The 12,252-nt window shown below is 42.8% G+C and overlaps 1 protein-coding gene across 1 annotated transcript in view; it reads right to left on the bottom strand.

The window, feature by feature from the left end:
* ADGRA3 (adhesion G protein-coupled receptor A3) overlaps positions 1–5,794 on the bottom strand; it is a 56,640-nt gene extending 50,846 nt beyond the window's left edge. Inside the window, exon 1 of the mRNA XM_055712945.1 lies at positions 5,270–5,794. Within this exon, the coding sequence (XP_055568920.1) occupies positions 5,270–5,541 (272 nt within the window). The 5' untranslated portion in view covers positions 5,542–5,794. The remainder of the gene's footprint in view (positions 1–5,269) is intronic.
* Between the last annotated feature and the right edge of the window lie 6,458 nt (positions 5,795–12,252).

Below are 12,252 nucleotides of genomic sequence, written 5' to 3'. Positions count from 1 at the left end.
CAGCTGTAATGCTCGAGTCACCTGAATGAATCCTAGAACACACTGCCCAGTGCAGACAGAACTGTGGGATTAAGCTGCCTATTTCTTCAGTGTCTTTAATCAATCCGCATTTATTACGTTTGCTTTGCTTGGGTGTTTGGTTTCCCCCCCCCCCCCCCCCAAAATAGCTCTTAGTTGATCTGCCTTGCCACAAAGGTCAAGCTCCTACTCCAAAAGCAACAACTCTACAGCCCTGCCAAAACTGAACAGCTTGGATCACACACACCACCGAAGCAACTACCCTATTTTCAGACCCAGCAGCACTACACTGCAGTGCACCGGCATCCCGTTCGCTCTAAGGCAGCCTGGAGATGTGTAGGACGGTACCGTACTGCATCACTGGGCATGCCCCCTGTCATCGCTGACAGAGGAGTCGCAACACAGCAATGCATAGAAACAGTAACTAATGGATGTATGTCCCACTGTAGCACTCCAAAGGCAACCAGACTACTGAACAGCCAAATAGTGAAATCCAAGGTCAAAAATAAAATTCTCACCTATTTACAGTGTTAAAGACTAAAGATATTTAATAGATTACTTAAGATTTTACAAATTCATATTTAAAATTCATTAACTATCTCACTGCAGAAAGCAAAGTCTCAAAAACATATTTCAGCTGAAGTTCTTAAATTTAAAACAATTTATTATTACTAATGAAAAGAAACGCTTAACTGTTTTTATCTTCGTGGATTAACTACTGGTACAAAGAAAGCATTTAAACTGTATAGATTCAAAAATTATGTAATTATGGTGAAGATACAGACTAAATAAGGTAGTAATGACAAATCCATGAACCTGCAACTTATCTGGCCCATGCCAAGCTACTTATGAGAACTGCTAAATTCTGAAAACTCTAATCTTGCAGCTCCATACTTGTCAAGCAAAAAAGAATGAGACAGATGTAGTTATTCATTCTTCATCACAGCAGTACAAATTCTAGTTCTATTTCTTTAACTCTTGGCATTTACTTTTATATTTTAATACTCTGCAGTTTTGCCAAACTGAAGCAAACCCAGGAATACTACTGATCAATAAAAGACAACAAGAAAAAAAGAATTAGTCTTGAAGATGAAAATCTCTCTTCCCGAGACTAGATACTGCTTATCACATTGAACATTTAATACTCACTGAAGGGCTAATGAACACAATGTAATTACATTATGTGCAATTGCACACTGTGATACAAGTGACTCCTTGCAATATGAGTGACCTTTTGCTTTGAAATTTTTGAAATTTAGGAATTTGTGTAACAAATGAAAAGCCTATGCTGATATCTAGAAGGCCAAATAAGTATGCCTTTGAGCGACTTAACGGATGTAGTTTGACATGATTATATTCAGGAGCTAGACAAAAACCGTGACATTTTGTTTCTCAACAGCAACACAGTTAAGCACATCTTTGAACAGTTCCGAACGCAAATTCAGGCTAATGCTCTGACTTGGAAATTCTAACACATGTGAGTGCAAATACCAATACTTGTATGTTCCTATCAGGATATGTGGGTAAGCAATGTTGTTTGCAGACTAGTAAGGCTCTCAATTCAGGAACAGTTCTTTATAAATATATATACACTTTTCCTCTGTTTATTGAGGTTCCTATTCATATAGAATAACCTGCGTGTAATGGGTAACTAAAATCCTCAACAACCAACAAGGATTACAACTTCATGGGCTTGCCTTCAGTGGGATTACACATTTTCCAAAGAATGAAGTAATGGCTAATATCCAACAAGTTATAACCTTGTGATTTGAGTTTTCATCAAGAAACACAACAGCAGTGGATATCTTATCTCAGACTTCTATTACAAGAGTATAGTGCATATACAATATAGCGCATAGATAAAGATTCAGTATCTACTGAAATACAGAAAATGTCAAAGCACGGAGTTACATTCACCCAGTTGTTATCTTCACATCAAAAGCATCTCATCTGGCTGGTTAAACTACAAAGGTCAAAGCCACCTATGGTGTTGATGTAGATACACCCTTCATTTGCATCCCAATCAGTTCTTATTATGTAAGGCTATGAAAAGGTCCCTTCCTTAGCTATAACTAAACTTGGATTCACCTTGGAACTGCTCAGTAAAACGCACCAGCCAATTCTACCCGCCAATTCTAAAGGAATCTCAATCTACAGTACTATCAGAAATCCTAAACGTTACTTACTCTCCCATAGACATCTCTCTATACTTTAATGCTCTTCTTCCAGTATCTGCTTTCCTTCCTCAATCATGAAACAAACTTACTTTGTCTCTCATCAACTGAAATTAAGTTAGCATTTTTTTTCTGAACTGTAACTAAAAGTTTCTAAATAATACTGGCCTAAACTACAAGGAAAATAAAATGTTTTGTAGCAAACAAAGGCCAAGGCATTTTGTAACTTACGTGACCCTGCCCAGCTCATCAATATCATCGTTAACCACTAACTTCAATGGTGTGCAAGAATGAAAGAACTTGGCCAGCATCCTCAGATACCACTTATTTATCCTAATTTCCATTATTTCTCTTACATCCTCACTTTTTAGAGACTTTTGTCCTCAAAGTATTTCATTACAGGGAAAAAAAAAAATTGTAAATGCTAAATGCACAGCAGCTGATCTACTGAAAGTCTAAGAGTTTGATGAGTGATAAGGATGGAATCAGGATTTCTAAAATGAAAACAATCACTTCATTTCAGTCATTCCTAGCTCACTCGAAAACCCCAAAGTTATATAAAACTATACAAGTCCTTGTATTTAAAATCAGCTTGTGCAAAATAAAAGTCAATACAAAAAAAATTAACTGAATTAAAAGGCAGTGTTTTCAGCTACTTATTTCTGCAGTGATCCACTAATCCAAAAAGATACAATAGAACTAGTACTTTAATAGAAGAATCCCACAAAAATCAAGATTCAAAATAATTTAGGGGAGTTTTAATCAGACAACCTTCCACTATCCACCAAGTGCTGTAATTCCAGAGTACCAGCTTGAGGGTGGGGGGAAGTAATTTTTGGCAAAAGATTAGATAACATTGAACCCATCCACTACTAATCAACAGTGTGTTGAGTGAAATGGCACTTGGCAACATACTTCATAAACCACCAAAACTTTCTAACCAGGTTAACATGGATTCAGTAAGAAAAACACACCACAAAACTCTCAAGAGCCAACAAACTTGAAAGATTGTGAACCACAACTGTTACTGTGTTCATTTTCTTAGAAAAAGCAGAAGCACTGGTGTAATAATCTTTGCCTTATGTTTAAGTAAAATTTCAAAGTGTGTGTTCATATTAATTGTATGAACACCGTTCTGACACTTACTACAAATAATGAAAAAAGTAATTTTTTTCTTGCTATGTCTATTAAAAAGTTTAAAAGGAAAAAATAAATGTTTCAGAAGTTATCATGAACTTCAAAGGCCTGTTAAAACTGAAAGCAACTAATTAGTATGTAGATATGGTCTAGATACACTCTAGATAAGGTAGGAGTATGAAAATCAAGATGAAAGATGAACCATTCTTCCAAATTCTTCTGTTACTGCAATTATGAACAAAGGTCCATTCACAGCAAGGCTGCTGTTTGATATCTGCTTGTCTTTCACAACAACCAGAGCTGTGACTCCCAATTTTTTTTAACCAAAAGACCCCCACAGTCAACTTCAGCATATTAACCATACTAACATATACTTTCATCAAAATTGTAACGGATAATACTATATGTTTAACAGTTAATCAGCTGCAAAGCATTTGATGTTAACAAAGACTAAAATGGATTTGTTGATCAGCCATTACCATCTACTTTTTGCTTTTTCTTCTACTTCAGCAACTTCACATGAGAGTAATTCTGGTCACTTCTCACAGGTAATCTAGAAATATTCTGTGAACCCTTGCAGACTGCCAAGCAAGAACGACTACTTCAGCCTTTACCACCTCTTTTTTTTTTTAGCAGCTTTCCCTTTTCTCACAGGTCCAGACCGATGCACCTGCTACTGACCTGGTCCACACCTCACCAAGACTTCCTGAAGGAAGCCCTTCTTTGGTGTTTCAGTGTTGTCAAAGTTCACAAAAGCAACAGTCAGATTGTTGTTGTTCTCATGACAGAGCTATATACATCCTGCGCTTTTATTAAACTTGGACTGTTGGTAGATCTTTCTAATCTCTGATTTCCAGTTAAGTAGATAAATATCTTAAGCTAGACTACTTAGTGTTTTTTCATTGATTTTCTTGCATACTACTTAGCTGCACCTGAGTCTTCCCAGGGTTGCACAGGCACTTTAAGGCTCTTTAAAGAGATAGGGTTACACTTTTAGGACTATCCACTAAGAAAATCCAGCACGGAAACCTCCCTGCCCACCCAAACAATTCTGTGGTTCTATGAACTTCTTTGCTAGGGTGACCGGTTAACGTCTCATGAAGAAAAACAACTTGCAAATCCTTTCTTTACATGTGCACACTCATGTCTAAGTAAACAGCAAAATATTTTTGACTTTGGATGAAGTTGCACATCCTGTTTGAAACTTGTTATTCAAATGGATGAGCTAGGATTGCCTCCGCGTAAGAACAACATGCCTACTGCTACACAGAAGTAAACTGACCTTCTTTGCAAAGAAAAAACCAAAATAAATGCCTTTGCTGATTTTATCGCGACCTGCCACGAAGGAGTTGCTACGGTGAAACGTCAGGCCCACCCAGCCCACCTCACACTGAGCGGCTCACACCGTCCATCAGCGCTCGTTTGTTAAAACTACCTCGAAACACAGTACTCCAAAGCTGAGTTTCTCCTGAGATAAAACAAATACATTTAAGGAAGTTTTTTTTAAATAATAAATACAATTCTGGAATTACTTTAAATAAAGTAACTCCTACGCCTTCTGACCAGCCTGAACCCTTTGAAGGCGAGCAGCCCCCAGAGGGGAGAAGGCGCAAAAGGGGGGTGGGGATGCTGCTCCGTGGGGCGGGACCACCCTGCGCAGCCCCCCCGCGCCACCGCCCGCTCCGCCGGTAACGGGACGGTCCCCGCCCTCCCGCCCTAAAATCACCATGCCGGGAAACTACGGGAAAGTATGAAAAGCGCGAAAAGCACAGCCAAAAAACAACCCCACCGCTCCTAGGACTTTCCCCCACAGCGTAGGGGGTCAACTACGCTTCCCGCCCCCGGCTGACCCCATTATACCTCGGGCCGGCGCCCTGCCCTCCCCACCCCGTCCACGTCGCACCGCGGCCGCCCACCCCCCACCCGGGGCCGGTACTCACAGGGTGACTGTCCGGTTAGGCAGCGCCTCGGGCGGCAGGACCTGAACGAGCTCCAGGTTGCTGCAAACTACCTTCACCTCCACCGGGCCGCCGGCCGCCGCTCTGCCGGCGCTCTTGGGGCGACCGTCGTACTTACAGCCCGGGGGCAGCGCGGCGCCGCCGCCGCCCCCCAGCGCCGCCAGGAGCAGGAGCGCGGGCAGAAGCTCCGCCGCCCGACGACGGCGGCGGCGGCGCGGTGGGCGGCAGAGAGCGCGGCGGCCCGGGGGCAGCATGGCGGGGCTGTGCAGGGCCCCGCTCCGGCTCCGCTCCTTCCACAGGCGTCGGGGACGGCCGGGGTCGGGCGGGAGAGGAGCGAGCGGGAGCGGGGGGGCGCGGCTCGCCCTGGCCTAGTTGCGCGGGGGCGGCGCCAGGCGCGGCCACAGCGCTGCCGCCATGTGGTACCGCGGGGGCGGCGGGCGAGCGGGTAGGAGCTGCGGCCGCCACGGCCGCCCTCGTCTTTGTGTCGGGGCCTGGCGGGCTCCGCGCAGCGGCTGCAGCGCCGCCTTCCGCCGATGCCGGAGTCCCGCAGCGGCGAGCGCGCCCGCCGGGCCTCGGCCCCACTGCGCAAGCGCCGCTGTTGCGGCGGCCAGCACCGCGCCTGCGCGCCGCCGGGCCGGGGGCCGTGGCCGGGGGGTGCTGCTGCCGGGCGGAGGGGGGCCAGTGCGGCTGAGGGGGAGAAGCGCCTTCCCGGTAGGGGGGCTCGGGTCCCTCCGCCGCTGCGGCTCTGGCAGGGCCCTCGGCAGTGCTGGGCTTGCCCTGGGCCCCGCCGCTCCCCGCAGCGCGGCACTGCGGGCTGTCGTTGCCTCCCTCCCCCGGCCGCCTCCAGCGGGAGCTCATCGCCCGGGCCGGGCCTGTGCACCGTTCCCGACGTCTGGTGCCTTTCGCCCCCGCGCCCCCCCCCCCGCCCCCAGTTCTTTACACCCGAGGGTCGCTTTGGCGTTTCGTGGGCCCTGTCCCCCTCGCAAGAACGGGGTGGTGAGGTTTGGTTTCCCTCTGCTCTGCTTCCATGCCGTGCTCCGTACCCCCAGTTCCGAAGCCTTGCTCTTGCAGGAGGGACTGTTGCTGTCCTTACTTCGTGAAGAATAACAATAATCCCCTGCTTCGGTGCCGAATGGCTCTCAGTAGCCTCGCATCAAGTAGCTTGTGCTTGTAAATCCTCAAATCATCCCTTTAAAATGAGGTACCCCTGCTGTTCCCACTTGACAACCAAAAAGGCAAAGGATGGGAAAAATCATTTCAATATCATCAATCTCAAAATTAAAAAAAACCAACACCCACCTACCTACAACGTGTCTTTTCATTGCACGCTTGGGACTGCTTCTCTGGGTGTAGGTAGGTCACGTTCTCACATTTCCCTGCAGCTAGGACAGCCAGGTACAAATGCCTTCGTGCCAATTTACACCTGAAATTCTCAGTGTTTTCTTGGCCTCTGGTAGGTGTGAGGATAATAAAATAACTTAGCAAACTCACAATCAAGTTACAAGAACTGACAGCACCTACTTTAAAAATTTTAAGAGAGACTTGACAACCTATAGGAGGTTCTGGTTGCTATCCAAGAACTCACAATGCCCCATCCTTACAGAAGAGCACTGGCAAATGACACCCTACAAAATACCTGTTATTACACAGAAATGCAGTTTTAGGTGTTGGCAATAATAGCTGCCAAAATGAGTCTTCCAAACTCTTCAGCCTAAGATGCTCTTGAATAATGTTGGACACTCCAAGTTGTGACCCAGTTTTAAATATAACCTAATGAAAGATACTGGCGAAAGATAGGAATTGTGGATTGGGACAAGTTGAACAAGGTTACAGTAATAACATCACAATTATCACAATTACCTGGGCATGTTGTAAATACCCTTTACCCACCTTAATGTTTTCTCTCTACTGTATGGCCTCTTACAAGTGAAAATGGAACCTATCCCACGTACTGAAATTGTTGACCAGAATGCAAAGAAGACACAGGTCCTTGAACTTTAATATTAGGTTTGCATGCCACTGAGTCACTCAGCAGGACCAACCTGATCTGAGTGAGATGCAAGGCCACTATTACACTTGAACTAAATTAGATCAGGACAGAAAATACAAAGTTGATAACGCCTTTGAGCTGCTTTGACACTGCTGTTGTGCCAACTGTAGAGGAGATCTAATTAGGATAAAACTCACCAGTGTGAAGTTAGTTCTTCCGTTTGGGGTTTTGTTTTAAACAAATCCAAAGTGCAGAGTGAATTTGTATTTGGTCATTTGTATTGTGGGGCCCCATCATTTTTGATCTGGCACCAGGAGTTATAAAGCTAGATTGACCGTATCAAACTCCAGCCCAAGTTACTTTTCCCCTCAGAAGTAGTGCTGGGTTAAAACAGTTCTTCCCTTTTGCTACTTTATTCCCATTACCTTCAGCTGTGTCAATAACATGATCCAAGTCACTGGACAGCTACGTAAAAAGTTTGTGCTGGGTTGATGATCAACATGGAGATAGGCCATACAGCTGACTCTTCTGGCAGCGGAGCCAGTTTATACCGTTGATTCCACCAGAATTTTGGCTTGGCATCACGACAGTTTCAATATAGCTAATCAAGATTTCACTTCGTTGCTACTTAAGGGAACGTCCCCATATTTTTCTGAAGCTACTTGCTCTTCTCCCTTGGCTTGCATTTGTGAAGTGCATATGTTGCAACCCCATTAGTCTCCAGTTTTATCTGTGAGATAATTCACATGGTCACATAATCTAAAGATGATGGTGGAAGTGGTGAACTGTTGCTTCTGGTGACTGTGATCATAGACCACCTTAACTCTTGGTTTTCGCATAATCCTGGAGAGACAAATTTCTTGCTATTGCTTTTCATCTTAATGTTATGTCCAATTCCTTTCCTTCTATAGATTCAAGTGTGTTACTTGCCCTTGATGTTTCTGAACTATCTGCTCTGTTCTTTCCACTCCCCTGAGACCACCTCTACCAAGATCTCTAACTATAGATTCTGCTTGCAAAGCTCCTACAATTTTAAATGATGCTTCTGCTTAAACTGCTACTATTGAAACCTTGAAATGTTGTTCTCTGTTGATTTATATTCTCTGAGTTTGTCTGCTTCTGCAGTGAATCTAATTCCAGGACGTATTGTTCCTCACCTGTTTTCAAAAAGCTTGAAGGCTTCAAGCAAAAGCCTCTTCTTGAAGGCTTGTGCTTTTGCCCTTTCATTTTTCATGCAAATACTGCAACTTCCATTCTGTGCCAAAGATTTGAAAATGTATTTTCTTACATTGGCTCAGGAAAACTCTTCATCTAAAACATATGTCCCACAGGAGTCACTTAACAAATTGCATGTGTTTGTTGGTGTTTGTGGTTTTTTTTTAATTGTGATATAGCTTAATCAAATTTATTAGATCACTGCTTTTATTGTAATTGTAGTTGTCTAAGGATATAAGGACAAAGTTCCATTGTGTGTCTGCTTCAAAAATCCAAGTGTCCTGTTCCTGCTAGCTTTCCAACAACCACTCTACTGTTAGGTTATATGCCCTTGCCCTTGCTCCACCTGTGGTAGTCATCTGATTGCTCAATAACTCGATTGAACTCAATCGATTCAACTCAAGAACTAAGCTAACCTTTTTTTTTAATTTAGTTTTCTATCAGGTTATTGAGTTGAATCAACTCAGGGAAGGGTTAAAAGAGTGTCAGAGCTGGAGGAAGGCGAAGGCACTAGTAAGGGAGTGGAACCGCCCAGCTGGGCAGCAAAGTAAGCCATGGTGTGTAACTTCAAGACAGACAAGGTTTGTAGAGAGAGGAAGTATCTTTTATTATAGTAGCTGATATAGCTGCAAAAAAGGAAGCAAGCTGTTTCCAAAACTTATTTGCTATAGCTGGGGTAGCAGCTACTCTAAAATATTACCTCTTTCTGCAATTCTTGCTTCTTTTTCTGTACTGAAAAAAACCTGAACTTTCTTTCCCTCTGTCCCCTCATTCTCCATCAGTATTGGTAACCTTGTTGGTACTGGTAATGCTTTACTTGAGGGGAGGCATTTGACTTGAATGTTTTTGAATATGCTTTGCTTCCAGATTGCAAACAAGTATACTTTGCCCTTTTCTGTTGTTTCCCTTCCCTTCATAAAATTTACCACTGGTATATTCAATTTTAAAAATCAGTTTTTCCTCTCTTTCTAGTCTACTAATTACCAACTTCTTGCATCCAAGATATTAAGAAGGGTATGGGAAAGAAGGGAAGGCAAAGAAATTCTTGTCAGTGTTTATGTGTAAACAAAAGTACCTTTGGCAGCACTTAAAATCCTTCATTTGTCCTCAGGTCAGAGAGATAAATCGGAGCTTTTAAGTGATTTTTGTCTGTCTTACATTCTCATTCTTTTCTTTGATTACTCTTGTCCTTTGCTTTCATCAGTTCAGGTTTCACATCCCTGCATATTTTTCTGGGCTATCATCACCTTCAGTGAAATGATTGCTCCCTAATTCTCCTCTCAAGGGACTCCCACGCTGCCACTGCCTTCATAACTTCTCTTTTTTTCTTTTTTCTTCTCACTGACACAGAGTCTTCTACCTACCATATTTCATGGATTAGGACATCATCAGTTATGTTTTGTTTGCTATAGCAATTGTCAAGGAAGAGGAAGCATTTAGGTGCCCTCAGCTATGTCTGCAATACTGCGGTTATTTGCTGTTCCAAGTACAGGGAGGTGATGACAACTGCTGGCACATGCTGGCTTGCTGTTGGTAACCACTAAATCCAAGCAGGCACAGTCACCTTTCTACAACAACTACTTCTTACACAGCTGCAGGTTCTAGTATTATATCCCTGCCTCTGTCAGACGGTTCGCTGAGTTACCCCACGCTCTTCTGTTGCTTGTGACAAACACAGGCATACCCAGATACTTGCCCGACGTTTGTCATTTCGGACATCCTCCATTTGTTCTCAGGCAGAGAGATGTTCTCTGTAAGCCCCTCTCCCCAGTCTCCTGCAGTCAGGGGTCAAAGATCTTCAGTGTCAGTAGTGTAACTGTGGAAAATACAGTTTTTAGACTCAGTTGGGTGTCTGAGGAGAAACACCATTTCTCTTTACCTGGTTGTTCCTTTAAGTAGACATATGTCAAGAATGCTTTGGCAGAATACCAAACATTAGTTGGCTTAGTTTGTATACTTCTCAAAGAAAACTTTTTGGAAATACTTAAAAGGAGAATGTTTTCAAAGCTGTTCATGTAGAAGTCTCTGGGTTTGGTTACCAATAAATCCCAAATTAAGCCAGAATTAGACACTGAAATTTTGTATATTAAAATTTGAAATATCACCACATGCAATTCTGCAGAAAGAACAGTCAGGCACTGAAGATTTTCATGCTTGATTTTCACTATTTTCTTTGCCATGAGTGAAGGAAAATAGAAACATACTATGTGGATTCAGCAGACTTATACAGGGTTCTCACTTCTGTTCTAGCCTGTAACTGTAGATGGAACACTGACTTTGAGATACAGTCTCATTGCTAAATTGTAGAAAGCAACGCACGCAGCTCAAAAACATGTAAAATATATTGTGTAATGTTCGACATGCAGTTCCATCACCACTTTTTCAGTGTTCAGCCTCCAAACAATTTTTTCATATAATTTTGAAACCTTTTGGTTTTCTATATATCTGATGTGAATTTTCAATAAAATAAAGATACAGCTATAGGAATATATATTTGCATGGAAGAGGAAGAGATAAATATAGTTTTCATACAACCTTGCATTAAAACTTTTGCTAAAATGTGTAAACTATCATTTCAGTGCCTTTTGAAAAAATTGTCATCAGTTAGGCACATTACTCAGCATTAATAAGCTTACAGGCTTCCAAGCCATAATCTACTAACAGAAGTGGAAATAAAATAGTTCTCCTTCTACTCCTTGTTATACTTTGTTAAATATTTCAATTAATGTTATAATGTAAGTAAGATCCAAACATACAGTTGTGGGGAAAAATTAGTAGGGAAAACAAAAGCTGAACTACTTCATTACCGACACATCAGCACTTATGGCTGAAAAGAAAGTGATGGTATTCCAAGATGGTAGTTATTATGTCTAGCTAGATGGATAGAGATTTGCACTGTTGTGTGAACAATGCATGTGAAAGAAAAGCTGTCTGATGCTTAAGCAATTCAAATGGTCCAGAAGTTAAACTTCCTTAACATGAATACTTTGAAGAATTTCCTTCACTTCCCAAATCTTATCACCTTAGATTTTACAGAACATTAACTCTAGAAAAGTCTCAATTTTATTGGCTGTGTAATGGCGCCTGAAGCAAGAGATTCTCTTTCTCTTCCCTGTGCAGTACCTCGAACTCAGGCAGAAAATTCAGAAGTAAAAACAGAAGGGAAAAGGCTAATGTGATAGTTAAAGAAAATAAAAAAGGCTACCCTGGCCAGAGGCAAGCAGCAGCCGAGTCCCACACTGACACGGGATCGTAGCTCAGATAATATCCTACAGAACACAGCCAGGCCTGGGAGATAGTCAAAAAAGCCAAAGGGGATCATGAAGAAGGACATCTGAGCTCAAAGGTGTACCCACAGCCAACAGAGCAGGAGTTACAGACACACTGATGGCAATAACATGTTGCTCTTGAGACAGAGGCTAGGGTCCTTGCTGTCAAGTAACCAAGATTCATCTGCGCTCTATATGGCATAAAGACACATGGCACAGCCAGTACCATGCAGAGATGCAAAAAAAGCAGTAAGTGGATGGGAGAAGCAGTGTGTCGGGCCGTGGTAGTCCTGAACTCAAACCCATACCTTTCAGCAGGTGGAGCCACAGCAGTAGGTTATAGCATGCCTCTCTGCTTGCAGAGCTAGTGCTCCTGTCATTAGACAAGTGATCTTTATGGCACCCTCAATGACTAAATAAAAACACAGTCCAAACTATTTGCAGTAAGGCTCATACTGGTCTTTTCTCCCAGTACATTTTATCCATAGGAT

This window comes from Falco cherrug, chromosome 1 (assembly GCF_023634085.1).
Source record: "Falco cherrug isolate bFalChe1 chromosome 1, bFalChe1.pri, whole genome shotgun sequence".
Taxonomy (NCBI): Eukaryota; Metazoa; Chordata; class Aves; order Falconiformes; family Falconidae; genus Falco; species Falco cherrug.
This window is presented reverse-complemented; position numbering and strand designations above follow the sequence as displayed.